The sequence below is a fragment of the Delphinapterus leucas genome, chromosome 18 (genome assembly GCF_059928025.1).
Source record: "Delphinapterus leucas isolate spDelLeu-1000000601 "Yukka" chromosome 18, BTC_Dleu_Yukka2, whole genome shotgun sequence".
Lineage (NCBI taxonomy): Eukaryota > Metazoa > Chordata > Mammalia > Artiodactyla > Monodontidae > Delphinapterus > Delphinapterus leucas.
This window is the reverse complement of record NC_143146.1, coordinates 65,211,724-65,226,426: the sequence shown is the minus strand read 5'-3', so window position 1 is coordinate 65,226,426 and position 14,703 is coordinate 65,211,724. Positions and strand designations below refer to the sequence as shown.

Below are 14,703 nucleotides of genomic sequence, written 5' to 3'. Positions count from 1 at the left end.
ATTTCAAATCACCAGGGAAAACAGATTAGTTAATAAAGACTGCTGGCACGAATGGACTGACTACCATCTGCAAAAAAAATTAAGATGAACCTCTATTTCACCCCTATGTGAAAATAAATTCTAGAGGGAGTAGGAATCTTACAAGGCCTAAATTACCTGGACTACCTAGGGTTAAGAATTTCTAAACTAAGGTAACTCGGTTCCAGCTTTTCTTTCACAGCCTCTATCTGTCTATGCAAAAATGTAAAACTCTAAGGGCAAGAGGTACCATAAACAAGGGCAAGAAATAAAATGACAAATTTTGGAAAAAATGTTCTGCAACTTTAGTCAGAGTACTCAGCTGCAAACAACGGAGCCACTCTGGCTAGAAAAAAAGAATTTATTAAACACTAGAAAGTAACTTTGAGTCTCTGGGAAGGGCAGAATTAAATTAACACAGAACTTACTTTAAGTTCTATCCCTACCCTACACATATACAGAAATAAATGGCAAGTGAATGAAAAGCTCTACATTTAAAAAGAATCACTACAATAGTAATTAGAGAATGTAGATGTCACAATGTTGAAATGGGAAAGGGTTTCCTAAACAAGACATAAAATTCAGGAGAGTCAAATAAACAATAACTGATCGAAATAAAAATTAAACTTTTGTAAAAGACAGACAAAAGGAGAAAGCAGCTAAATCAGCCTTATCAGATTGGCAAGAGTAAAAAAGAAAAAAAAAAGCCCCAAACTGATAATACCCCATTTTGAAAGGGGGTGAAGAAACCCTATGCTCACATACCTTCACTGGTAGGTATAAACAGGTGCAGTCTTTTTGGAAAACAATTTGACAAGATAGAGAAAAATATTTACACTCCGTATCCCGTATTCCCAATGGGCCCAAAGAAAAAGGCTGAACTGGAATATGCTGGGGAGGTCCAGCCCTTCTGAGCACCTTCTTACAAGCCTTTCCTTGCCACGGCAGACAGAATGTGCCCAAATGGCGACATGCATTAAGTCGGTGATGCTTTTCCACAGCCTGTCAGTTTCCTGCTCATGAAGAATGGTTCTTGTTTCTACAACCTGCTCGTGTTCACACATGTGGGCCGAGGCTGCTTTAGTGGAACCTGTATGTTGCACTCAGATCCATCATCATGCTCCGGGGCTGTGCTCCCTGTTAGGACACCACCGCATCCCACAACTGCCCCCTCCAAGTGTACCATGTACAAGTTATTGACTTTTAATACCCCGTAACGACATGATTTTACCTGCTGCTACTGGATTAGGAGTATATGGAGGTGGCGGGGGCACACCTGGAGCTATGACATTGGCTAATGGTACCAGACCTGCATTGTTATAAGCACCTAAAATAAAAAGATAATAGAAAAAAAATATAAAATTTAGCATCATTCTGAGTTCAAACTGTATTGACGCAGCTATCTCATTTATTTCTAAAACTGTTATATAGTACAGTTGCATTTTACACAGAGGCTTGGGTCTATGGTTGAGTGAAAAGTGAGATCAAATGAGACAACCAGAGACTTCTATTTCCCACTGCAGGCTCACTCCAGACATAACTCACTGCAGGGCATGGTGGGCAGAACCGGCCAGATTTAAATTATCTGCCTTTTCTGTCAAGCAGACACACTCGGCCTTTTTAAGTTAAATGCATTAATGATGCCTCTGAATACCAACTATCAAAAAGGGATTCAAGATCATTTACCCATAAGCAAAAACCCATAAAAATAATTAATGATGAGAAGTAATATACAATTAATTTATCAAAAGGAAAATATCCTAAATAAACTCTGTCTTCTCCATTGTTGCAGACCAAGACACACGGCAAAATAAAGCTCATGACAGCATATTTCATAAGTGCTCCAGATTTCCAAAGTACATATATCAACATTTACTTTCAACTTAATAAAGAGCAAAAAGAAAAAAAAGTAAAGTCTGAAAGAGCGCCTTACTTGGTGCAATAGTTGCATGCGGCCGGCATGGAGGTATCGGATAAGGAACGGGTTTATGTGGATTGTATGTTGAAGGAGGCTAAATGAGGGGGAAAGTACAGCAGTTAGGAGAAAATCAAGTAAGCCGTCTCCTGGCAAAACAAACTACAACTTGTCTTTCAAAACGTTTAGGCCTAAGAGGCCAAAAATGCCCCAGCATATCAAATGCCACTGCACTAATACATGGTACAAGTGAGGAAAATGGCTTTAATAAATGTGGTTCCTATTAAATTCCAAAGATAGATCCTGCCAAAGACGGCTGTGGAGGTGTTTATTTTTTAATTTCAGTTGTAAATCATCTCCAGCAAAGGGCCAAACCTTATCCTAAACAGCAGATTCTTCTCTGACCCAGTCTATATTAATCCAAGAATTCCTATCTCCTCCTATGGAACAGCTACTCAAGAACTTCCAACATCCTCCTGAGAATTCATCTTATCATTCTTACCCTCTTTTCTCCTTTTGGAAGAAAAAAGCACTACTTCCTTTAGCATCTGGCGTTCTGACAACTCTAGTAGAACGTAGACTGGAATTATGAATTCAGTAACTTAGTCTTTTTGCCTTTTGAAATCCACAAATCTTTCATTTTAGAGTTGATAGAACTTATGTAAGTAACAAGGAACATTCAAAGGGTTGATCTCCAGAGAACCGGAGGTATCCAAAGATAGGCCACATGCTGTACTTTTAACTACAGAGAGAGAGAGAGAGAAAGACAGACAGAGAGAGAGGATGCTAGAGCACGCACACCCACTCGAGGCGGCTGGCACTCACGCTCCTGCAGCAGAGGGGATCCACTGGTGGTTAGGGACCCAGACTCTCTCTAGTGCTCATTAACGGCAGCCCTGGATGAGGTACTAGTCCTGCACGAGGGCTATGATCTGTGACTACCTTGCTATAAACAACTGCCACTGGAGTTCTTGGCAGGTGGGCAGGCGGGACTGCAGAGTGGCTGTGTGGAGGCCTCCAGTACGTCAACTCCAACAATCCTTCAACCCACGGGCTTCTCTTCTCCTGTTCAGTTCATATTCCAATCAATCATTCTAACCACTCCCTTGAAAATAATCTCCACCTCCTAGCTCCATTCTTACTTCACTAACACTAATGCTAATTCAGCCACCAAACCACAGCCTTCGTTAAAGTGAACTCTCCGCACTCCACATGTCCAAGCAAACAGCTGAATGTGGCTGCAGCAAAAAGTAAAAACAGTTCATCTGGTCTACCTTTAAAATAAGATATTAAACTTCAATAGGGCCCTTAACACTGTTAAACAAGTTTACTATATTTCCCTAGGCCATTCCCTTTCCTAGAGTTTCTAGTATACTTTAAGCTTCACAACACAAAAATGAAACTTATGCCTTGAACAGACAGAAAACTAAATGTAAGAGTTAAGACTTGTTCCATCATTTATTTTCTAAACATACTGGTTTGGACGGTCCAAGAATCCGTGCAGCTATTCCTTTGCCTTCGTTGGTACACTCTTCACCATCTTTCTTCAAAGGGGTTCCCTATTAAAAGAAAGAAAAAGGAAAGATAATTGAGACTTAAAAAAACCCAAACAAACCCAAAAGCAAAAACAGAACAAGACATCCACTGTATTACACAGAAAAGGATGTAACTTGGCAGGAGATTAAGGACTTGAATTGCAAACCCAATCCTGCCCCGGCTGCCTGATGCTGACAAAGTCCTCGACCCTCCTCTGCCACAGAACCCTCATAACACGTACAGAGGTAGAAGGAAACACACAATACACATGGAGATGACAGAAGAGGATAAAGTATGTTCTAATTTTTTTGGGCTTCCCTGGTGGTGCAGTGGTTAAGAATCTGCCTGCCAATGCAGGGGACACGGGTTGGAGCCCTGGTCCGGGAAGATCCCACGTACTGCGGAGCAACTAAGCCCATGAGCCACAACTACTGAGCCTGCGCTCTAGAGCCCACGAGCCACAACGACTGAGCTCGCATGCCACAACTACTGAAGACCGCGCACCTAGAGCCTGTGCTCCACAGCAAAGAGAAGCCACCACAATGAGACGCCTGTGCACCGCAACGAAGGGTAGCCCCCGCTCGCCACAACTAGAGAAAGCCCACGTGCAGCAATGAAGACCCAACACAGCCAAAAATAAAAATAAATAAAAATAAATAATTTTATTAAAAAGAAAAAAAAGTACATTCTAATTTTTTCTCTGTGCAACAGGAACAGCCAGAGACAGACCTCCAGTGTTACAGTATGTAACGCTCAAAGAATCAAAAAGAGTTCTTGTATTACAGTTGAAAATAATAAAAAATGGTGTTTTCTATAAGCAGTAAGTGTGATAGCTTATACCAACCTCATTCAAGTCTGCTGTAATTAACAGATCAAAATAAGTTGACACCCTATTACAACGTGTCCCCCCGATAGCATGTGTTTTAAATGGTACATACTAGTATGGAAGCCAGCTTCCAAGGTGGCCCCCAGTGACCCTCAGCTCCTACTGCCCTTGTGCAGCCCTCCAGTCCTTTTATACAGGACTAACGTGTATAAAAAACAGGATATTCCAGAAATGATGGCCGTTGACTCCCAAGTCTGAGTGATAAGAGAAAACACAGCTTCCGCTGGCCTTCTCCGGGACGATCTGCTCTGGTGGAAGTCAGCTGCCATGTCAGGAGGTACTCAAGCAGCACTAAGGAAAAGTCCTTATGGCAAGGAACAAAGACCCCCTGCCAACAACAACACTAATTCGCCAGGCATGTGAGTGAGCCACCTCGGAAGCTAGGCTTGTGTTTCAACCAAGCCATCAGATGACTACAGCCTCATGAGAAACCCTGAGCCAGAACCAAGCTAAGCCTTTCCTAGATTCCTGATACATAGAAACTGCATGAGATACTAAATGTTTACTGTTTCAATCCACTAAGTTCTAAGGTTATTTGTCACACTGCAATAAAAATATACCATTCTATGAAAAAATTATTTCACAAAGAATTCTGAGGAACACTGGATGATACAAAAACAAGTGTATTTCTTACGGGACTTCTCCGAGCCTTTATTATGCAACATGATTCTCCAGGAAGGAGACGCTGCATTCAGTTTCCCAAACACACTTAACTGTGAAACTGTCTGCAGAAAACCGAGAATTTGAGAAATACTCCTTTACTACATGTAAATCAGTGCTTCTAAAATACTTGGAAAAATAAAACCAAATCATCCTCTTTTCCATTTGGCTTGTTCTTCTCTACATTTTACGCAAATAGTTTAATACAGCTTATGTATGAACTTTCATTCAGTAGTGAATCTATGAACTACGTTGCTGACATAGCAAAATCCCTTTCCTTTGTAGACACGTCATCAACTGGCATTTTCTTTAAATATCATTAACTATGCTCAATTTCATATGAAGAGGTCTTGTATATAGCCACAAAAGTATACTTACTGGGAAAATTCCATTTATGCGACTAGGTTTTCCTTTGGGATATGGATTTCCTGGGATTGTTCCACAAGAAGATATCATAGCATGGGGAGCTTTGCAGCCCGCCTTGAAAGCCTGTAAAATGACAAAGAAGAGGGTGGTTAAAAAAAAAAAAAAAAAAAAAATCAAATAAACTCACAAATTAAGTATTCTGGATGTTGGGAAGCCCTGCTAAATAACATGAATTAAGGAACAGCATCACATTCAATCTGTTCATACATCAATCAGCACTTCCACTGGTGAACATGACCAAAATTAATAAGTAAAAATCACTTCATTTAATGGAATTATTTAAATGGTAATAATGTTTTTAATGTCACAGATAATAGACTCCTATACAAAGATATCTTCACAATGGATTTTGTAAATTGTGTGCAAAGAAGTCCACTTACTATTTGATATGTTTCATTTCTCCAACGACCAAGAAATAACACTGTCCAACTCAATAAACACCAAGCTCACATTACAGGTAAGGCAAAGAGAGCACAGCCATGAAAGAGACATGGTCTCCACTCTGAAGAAGTTTACATAACTTAGTGGATAAAACACAAACAACAACATGGGACACTGGGTGTCCAAAGAGCTATACTGATGAAAAAGTAAGAGTTCTCTGGGTACCAGTGTTCAACATAATGTTACATAATTATGAGATACACTGAAGGATGAGATCTTGGTCTAGCTTATTTATTATTGTGTCCCCAGCTTCTGAAATGGTGCCTAACACATACTGAATTAGTGCTCAATAAATATTTATTAAAGGAATGAAAAGCACTGTAATAGGTGACATATATTCTAATGGACCTATACTGTATAAGAATATCAAGTAAATATACATATGCTGTATTTTATAGGTATATATGATATTATTAGCTATATAATCCAGCCCCGTACTAAACATGCCAACCCTAAAAATCATCTCAATTTTTGGCTATTATAAATAGTACCAGGGTGAGTGCCCTTATATATGAATGTGTATGTTTCTATTTATTTCCTTAGTATAAATTCCTAAAAATAGAATTTTGGGGTCAAAAGGTACGAACATTTTAAAGGCTCTGCAAGTTTGCCTTTCAGAAAAGTACTAATTTACATTGATTAAAGGACCTATTCCACAGAAGACTCAGGCCCAGATTATTTCTGAGATGGCAAAGTCACATGATCAGAATGCTTCATAAGGAAGAAAACTACAGTAGTAAATGCTTAATGCCTTAAAGAATTTAGTCAAAAAACTCGATGAAGTTATTAAAGTAAAGAAACGTGGGCTCAGATCTTGCTTTTGCTACAATAACTTATGACTAAGGCAAGTTCTCCACTCTCCTGCGCTTCGTGGAGGGCGTGAGGATTAAATACGATTGAGCTGCAGCTCCTAGGGGAGCAGTCCATGCCTTCCTCAAGCAGGTTTCTAATCACTAATTCAGTTTCCAACCATCACAATCCTAAGAAATAACTACCTTAAATGACGAATCAAGTTTTCTAGGCTTGGACAAGTACTACTTCCCCCACTCTTACAGATTTTAAATTAAAAAACTGCAATCTTGCTTTGTTACTCATCTTTTATGAATTTGATGAAAATAAGCCCAATGACAAAGCGAATTTAAACAGTCAAGTTCCTAAATACATAAAATGAAAGACAAAAGCTTGGAGCCATGGCAGAGCTACCAAGGGGCCGAGAATAAACACCCCATGAGGCTCACGCTGAGGGCTGGCTTCTCACTCTCAAGCCGTCTCTTCATTCACCAGTGTCCCCCCCGGCCCTAAAGACTGCTGGGGTGTCATTCTTAACCCATAACAGCACTCAGGTTATTCAACAAAGTTAACATAGGAATAAGACTGTACTGTTTTCTTCATCAGCATTCAGAAAAACCAACATACCATTTATAGAGCAATCTTGAGGAAATTACCTGTTCAAGCACTCTCTTGCACCGTTTCTTCTCAGACATATTTATCCTGAACAGATCTTCAATGGGACGAGAATTCTGTGCATCAACAATGTTTCTACCAAGCAAATACAATTTAGCTTTTCATTTAAGAAGCTGGACACACATATTTAATACATAGATATATCTGAGTAAGCTTTTCCCCATGACATAATGAGGAAAGTATGATTATTTAGTTTTAATTGGTGAATGTAAATAACATGTTTATATGAAGATGGTAAATATAATAACTGAACTGACATTTATCTGGCTACCTGAAAGTAACAAAGTAATACTTCAAATAAAAATCACTATTTTGAGATTCTTGCAAATATACCCTCTCAATGAGTGTCAGGAGAGCTACTGGCAACAGAACAAACCCATGTGCTAAATGCCTAAAAATCATGGTTGATCTAAAAATGAAGTTTAACCTTATGCTTCATTTCAATTTTTGTGCTTTTTGGGGTCATTTACAAATATATAAGGGACTTAAAAATGCATATGCTGTAAATAAACAGCAACTTCTAGACTCTTACATTATAGGAGAGTAGGTTCCTTTTCTCTTACATTCATCACAATCCTTTCTCAAATGTCGTGCTGGGTGCTTTCACACATCTTACAGTGTGTAAAGTTCACATCCCTACTAAGTAGATGAGATCCTTATTCTCACAAATGAGGAAAATAAGATCCAGAAAGAGTAAGTATATATTAAGTCAAAAAAAATACACGTTGTCAGAACGTGGAAGAAGCCATCCAACTATAAGTCCTCTGGCTTTATCACCAAGCCTTTCACGTTATTCAGAGTGGGAATGCAAAGCAAGTCACCGAAATGCAGACAAACTGAAATAATTAAACTCGATAAGCCCCACTATTTTATAAGTTATAACCATGTGTAATAAGCACACTAGATACTTAGATATAAGAATTCAGCTCTATGCTTGCATAGTTTTATTAGAGTTCCATTTACTAACATAATTCTGATACATTAACATACACTAATGAGTTAAAAAGCGTTTAAAAAGTCTTCCAAATTTTTCTCCAATGAAGTAAAAAGAAAGAAGTACTTACGAAGCTAGCAGTTCAAGAGCAACTAGCTTGTCTTTACTGAAGGTGAAACAGTTGAGTATATTGACCACTTCTGCTGGGTGAACAGCCACCATTTTCTATTAATATAAAAAATAATGAGAAATTTTTTCAACATGAGAAATTTTCATGCAAGAAACTGCCTTTTGGGGGGAGTGTAATTAAATGTTCTTAATATAAATATTTGAGATGAAAACTGCTTAATCAAAAGTAAGTCCTAACAACTGTGTGAATTAAAATTAGGCTTTTCAACTAACTACTTTAATTGAAGAGCTAAGTTCTCCTATGTGCTCCTTCTTATCCACATTTCTCAATATGTTCATCTATGGAAAAAAAAATTTAGATGCTCTACTTTCCTCAGAAAGGCTATATAAAAAGGGATATTTACAACTATGGGAGACACGCTGCTCGAGAAGTTAGAAAAAAATTATATTCCTCAGTTAGAGTGCTAGGTACACCACAATCAGAACTTCCTAGTGAAGTCCATGGCACTGAATAGTGTTATTAAAGAAAGGTACTCCAATGACATCATTAGAGGAAAGATGGGTTAAACAGGTTTCTTTACTGAACTTTCTTAAGAGCCTTGTTAACGTGCACTGTGACAATCCAAGATTGTGTGGACTGTTACATAATTTATTTGCCTAGGATACCTATATCTTTGAAAAGCAGGTAATTTATAAATGTATGTTAACAGTGCAGGAAATTCAAAAGCAAAGTCAGGATAAGGAGACCAGGTAGAATTAACTGATCAACAAAAGTGGTTTTCAAACACTTTAACTCCTGTACCACCGAAAGAACTGGTAAAACCATATACCCCATTGCGTGTTTTTAAATTGACATCTAAAAATTTTACCAGAAGTTTTACGTACCTGCAAAAGATAGATTTCCTTATATGTAAGTTTATTACATATTTCTGAAAACCTTGGAACTACTGATCTAGTTCATTTACTTTCTGAAAATGTCCATAACAGAACCTGTCAGTCAGTCTTCAGTAGGAAAACAGCCAAATCAGACTTACTCTGTCTATAAGTGCACTATGGTGTGCCTGTGCAGCCTTCTCACCTCTGATTTTTAATTCTAAGGTAGGTGGACAGGCAAGTCAGCCTAAGAGCTTTGTCATGAGTTTGCTGTCCTGATAAAATAAGGCAAGGTCCCCATCAGTATTTCTTACGGAAGCTCCATTTTGCTCTCCCTCTCAGGATAGTGCATTGTCTCTTTGGTCCTTAGAGAAAGATTTTCACCCCTAGCTGATGGGTGAGACAACCTTTTTTTTTTTTTTTTTTTTTTTTTTGGTAAAGCAGAAAAAAAGCTATTGTTAAAGAGAAGAAGCACTAACAGACCCAGCACTTTCTTAGGCAAATTAGTTTAGGAAGCTAAGGATTGTAGATTTCCTTAAAGCGATCAATGCCTGATACTCCCAGGAAAATCTTCCTATACAGCCAGGTCCTGTTTGACTTTGATGCCTCTGTTAATCTAGGCTCTAGAGCTGTGCTATCCATATAGTAAGTCGCCACTAGACACATGTGCCTGTTTAAACTGAAATTAAATAATACCTTAAAAATACCCTTCCTCAGACAGATGACATGCTTTAAGTGCACAAAAGCCACAGGTAGCCAGTGGTTACCATAGTGGATAGAGCTGATATAAAACATTTCCATTATCGCTGAAAGTTAATTTGGACAGTGTTGGTCTAAAAAATGTAAGTATAAACCAGTCTGACTATTCTTCTAAGACTAAATACAAGAGGGTGAAGATATACAAAAATAAAAGTAAATAAAAATACTTAAGAATTCAAGCCCTGTTTTGCTTGCTTATAAATATTTTCTACTCCAATCTGCCAAGTAGGACCCTGTACAATTTAACAGTACAGTACATACGATTTAAATTTACAAGTTTTAATTTTTTAACATAGTTATTTTGAATAATCAAAGTATAATGAAATTTAGCATATCTAATGGAAACAAATTACAACTTGAGATGAATTAGAGAAAATTAGGGGAGAATTCAAAATAGTTAAATTTTACATTCTAAGGAAAAATACTTACATGCTGTAATGCTTTCATTGCCTTCAACTGAGGCTCAGCCCAGGAGAAATATCTCAGTAAATCAACCACCTGAAAGCAAAGAACTAATTTAGCTCTAATGACAATGTGTTTGCAAACATTTCTCCAAGATGTATTTCAGTACTTTGAATTACTATTCAAAGTGTGCCGCCTAGGCCCCAGGGATGAGGCATAAGCATGACACCAGAGTTCAGACTGGGCTGATGGAGCAGCCAAGTGCAGCTACTGAAATTTAAATCAACTGAAATCAAACCAAATCAAAAACTCAGTTCCTTACTGGCACAAGCCATATTTTAAGCGCTCAACAGCCATATGAAGCTGGTAGGTACCATGATGGTTACTGCAGAGAGAGAGCGCATTTCCACCATCACAGAAAGTCTTGGACAGCATTGGTCTAGAATAAAGGAAAGTATAAGGTACAGGAAGAAGAAAGTACCTGAAAAAAAGGAAAGCTGGAAAAGTACTAGATGGAGATAAAAACATCACGTAGGAATATAAAGATACAGTATGAATGGAAAGTTTCAAAACATTTAGCGGAGAATAACAGTTTTAATCAATCACAAAAGGGTGTTCAGTGGTGTGGTTTAGTGCAGGTTCACTAACTTCTACTCTTTAACTCACATCTGGAGGGCATACTACTCTTACTTAGACCACAGATCTATTCCCTAAAAATGTAAGAATCACCCTGAATCACGCCAGCAGCTTCTAAATGGTAAGTCATTTTGAGAGCACAGCCAGCCAGGCTCTCTCCCACTACCACCAGTGAAGTTCAAGTGAACGAGGGAGATACTGTGCAACAGCCAGGAAGAGGTGAGCAGACACCACAATCACAACACTGAAGTCTCTGCGTGGTCACCACCACCTGTGTTCACAGCCTCTAAGGACACCCCAAAAGGGGAAAAAAAGACTCAAGACGAGAGGGTAATAAAATCTGGGTTAATGAATTATTTTACTGTGAGCTCCTAAAAATGTGTTAAGGCTTCAATTATTCCACAAAGCGAGGTTAATGTTAGGAACTGGTGTGGTCTGTGAAGAAGAGTAAAAACACTTTTCACTCCTTAATGAGAGATACATAAATAGCAAACAAGTATTGTGGGTACTTTCTACACAATTTTCTAAGAGTGTATGCCCTTACTCTTATGAGAATAATGTTTTTACTATATACAGTAAATGCTACCTGGGACTTTACCAACCATAAAACTTTATAACTTATCATGTATGATTATTATATTATAATAATCATTATAATAAGCTTAGAAGGTCACACTTAGAAAGTAGCTTGATAAAATTTTTAATAACTTTAGCAAAGTAATTAAATTTTTAGCAAAGTCATTAAATTTCCACAGTAGGAAGTTATCTACAAAATTTCACATATATACACAGAAACACAAAAGAGAAGGAAAGAAAAGCTATCAGCTGTGTGAAATTATAAATCTTTCTCTGAAATATTTAAATTTTTAAAAAAGCATAAGGCAATTCTGAAAAGTAATGGGATAGCTGCAAAACCCTCATTAAATAGGCAGCAACACGTGCCAGTCACAAAGCAGCTTTGAGGAATTCAGTAGGCAGAACTACAGGCTTAAAGTTATTCAAGTTTTGAAAGTCTTGAGAAACAGATGAAAAGCTGGAGCATTTACTAACTCAATCTATAGATTCATCCACTGTCTACCCTACTCACGTTCCCAACCTTTTCTGTTCTTCAGATGTACATTTCCATTTCTGGTCTATTTCTCTATCAAGTATTTTCCAAGTATCTCTTGGAAATCCGGCTTTCTCTGCATATGTGTGTGTGTATATACGTGCAAACCTGTTTTTCAAAATCAGCAAACTCCCCCTGAAGTTGGGTGAAAGTCCCCACTAAACTACCACACTGAAAGTATCAGTCTTCTGGCAGTTACAGAAACTACTTATTAGACGCTATTTTTTTTCTTATTTGCTAAAATTTTTACATAGTGGCTTCATGTAAGAACATATATCACCATTTGTTCAAGTTTTATAAAATGTAGAGAATTTTGCAATTACTGACTCATAAATACTGTACAATTTTGGGTATGTTTACCATTAGAAGTTTACAACATATGATACTGTGCCCAGAATATAAACACTTTGAACTGCTTTCTTCAGACACTGCATTTTAAAATCATGTTAGCATATGATTTCGTGGTGAAAGTGGGTATGTTTATAAACTATCCCAACTATAAATCATGTAAAGTTTTCTGCTAAAACTGAAAGCTTCTGAAGTTCCTGAATAAACACAGCAACAAAGTAAAAGCAATTCTGAACTTGACCAGCAGGTAAATAAAGACACTAATCAGAACATCAGTGTGAAAAAAAAAAGAACAAAAAAAATGCTGTTGCTTAAACAAATAAAGGAATACCTGTTCACTGGAGAAATATCCGTGCACATATTCAATTGCTTTTAATTTGTACTCTGTCAAAACAGCCTAAAAAACATAAAAAACCAGAATGAATATATGTAATCATATGCATATATCAAAGCTGCCTAAGCAACTCAAACAGCCCTGGCACAAGGAGGCCGATAAAGTCACCATGGTGATGTGACATTCTATCTTCCCAAGTTCCATGCTGTAAGGGATACACTGAGACAGCCGGAAAAGCCCCTGGGCCTCCCTACTCACTCCTACAAAGGAAGGGAACAGAATTGTGAGAGATATGATTCGACATTAATAGAAATTAAGTATTCCTGGAAAAGTAATTGTAGTTTTAAAGCATCCAAAATTCAACAAGCCGTCATTTTTAAGGTTAAACATACTACCCATCACTCATTCATCAGATAATTATTTATTGCACACCTATATGTGCTAAGTGATAGAGAAACATGGATAAGACATGGTCTAGTCCAGGCTCTCAGTATTTCTACAGGGATGTGAACCCAGGAGCTAATCTGTGCGCCTGACACTAAACTGGCAGTGTGGCCTCTGAAAGGCATTTTAATTGCCCTGAGAGCCTCCTCACCAATCACTACCCACCTCAGTTACTGTAAGGATTAAAACAGTCGAGAGTAGATGTGACACATAATAGGGAAGTTCAGAGAGAAGTCGATGGCCTTGACCCAGCACTATCTAGCGCCGAACGAAATCATGTATGATCTCCTTGCAACTATATGATAAGCTTACAGATGGAAACACCAGACTATCAAAATTTGGTAACAACTACTCGTTAAAAATCCACTAATCCCCTTTGTATGGTGACAGACGGTAACTAGACATATTGTAGTGGTCATTTTCTAGTATACAGAAACACGGACAGTGTTGTAGGTCAGTTACACTCCATAAAAAGAAAAATCAACTAATCCCTTTGCATTCACTACAAAACAATCATATTTGTACTTTTCACATGCATCATTCTGCTAAGAGAAAATACTACGACCAGTCAACAGAGAAACACATCCAGGGAGCTCAGTAGCTGAATTTTCACTGAAAAAGGGGAGGGAATGGTATTCTGGATAATGTACTCTTGGGAGTTCGAGTATTATTGCCATTATTGGACACAATCAAAAGCAAGTTTCTGGCCCAAATCCTGGATTGTGTTGATGCCAAGTCATGTCTTAATTTTTTGATCAGCACCTGAGAGGCCCAGCTGTATCCCCAGGCACAACACCATGGCACTCAGTAGTCAGACTACCCAACTTTGAACAGTGCTCTCCTCCCTCACCAGGTGCGTAACTTTGAGCTGGCTGGTTAACCTCACAGATATTAGATCTGACCTCTGTAAAATGAGGGTTGTTAGGAGGATCTAATCAAATAACGCATGGAGAAAGTGCTTAGAATAGACACACTCAGTTAAGTGCTCAATAATAAATGATTATTATTATTATTACCCCCTTCTTCAAAAGCAAATTAAATATTGCTTTTCCCCCTCCTTTCTTCTCCCCTCCTATTTCTTTTTCTAGTGTCTTCTTACATGGCTTTGTTTTAAATGACAGTTGTGACAGCCAGTATTACCTACAGACGTAACGGTGACATTCAGAAAGATACTACCTGGTTTAAACCGACTTACATTTACAAAGTCTGAGAGCAATTTTTAAAAAGCCAACAGTAATTCACATACCTAGATATGCTTATATATTCATCCCATTTTAATAGCCTAATACTATGTTGATGTATCTAATTATTTGGCATAGACAGCAAAAGATGTATTTTGATTACAGACCAGAAATAAGGACTTAAGTTGCTATGTATTTGACTTTAATCT

General features: G+C 37.9%; 1 protein-coding gene across 1 annotated transcript in view; it reads right to left on the bottom strand.

The window, feature by feature from the left end:
- PROSER1 (proline and serine rich 1) overlaps positions 1-14,703 on the bottom strand; it is a 28,604-nt gene that overhangs the window by 11,513 nt on the left and 2,388 nt on the right. Inside the window, exons 2-9 of the mRNA XM_022574709.3 lie at positions 12,867-12,932; positions 10,471-10,539; positions 8,411-8,505; positions 7,328-7,421; positions 5,394-5,504; positions 3,409-3,492; positions 1,952-2,030; positions 1,250-1,345 (exon numbers count right to left, since the gene is read on the bottom strand). Of these exons, the coding sequence (XP_022430417.2) occupies positions 1,250-1,345; positions 1,952-2,030; positions 3,409-3,492; positions 5,394-5,504; positions 7,328-7,421; positions 8,411-8,505; positions 10,471-10,539; positions 12,867-12,932 (694 nt within the window). The remainder of the gene's footprint in view (positions 1-1,249; positions 1,346-1,951; positions 2,031-3,408; positions 3,493-5,393; positions 5,505-7,327; positions 7,422-8,410; positions 8,506-10,470; positions 10,540-12,866; positions 12,933-14,703) is intronic.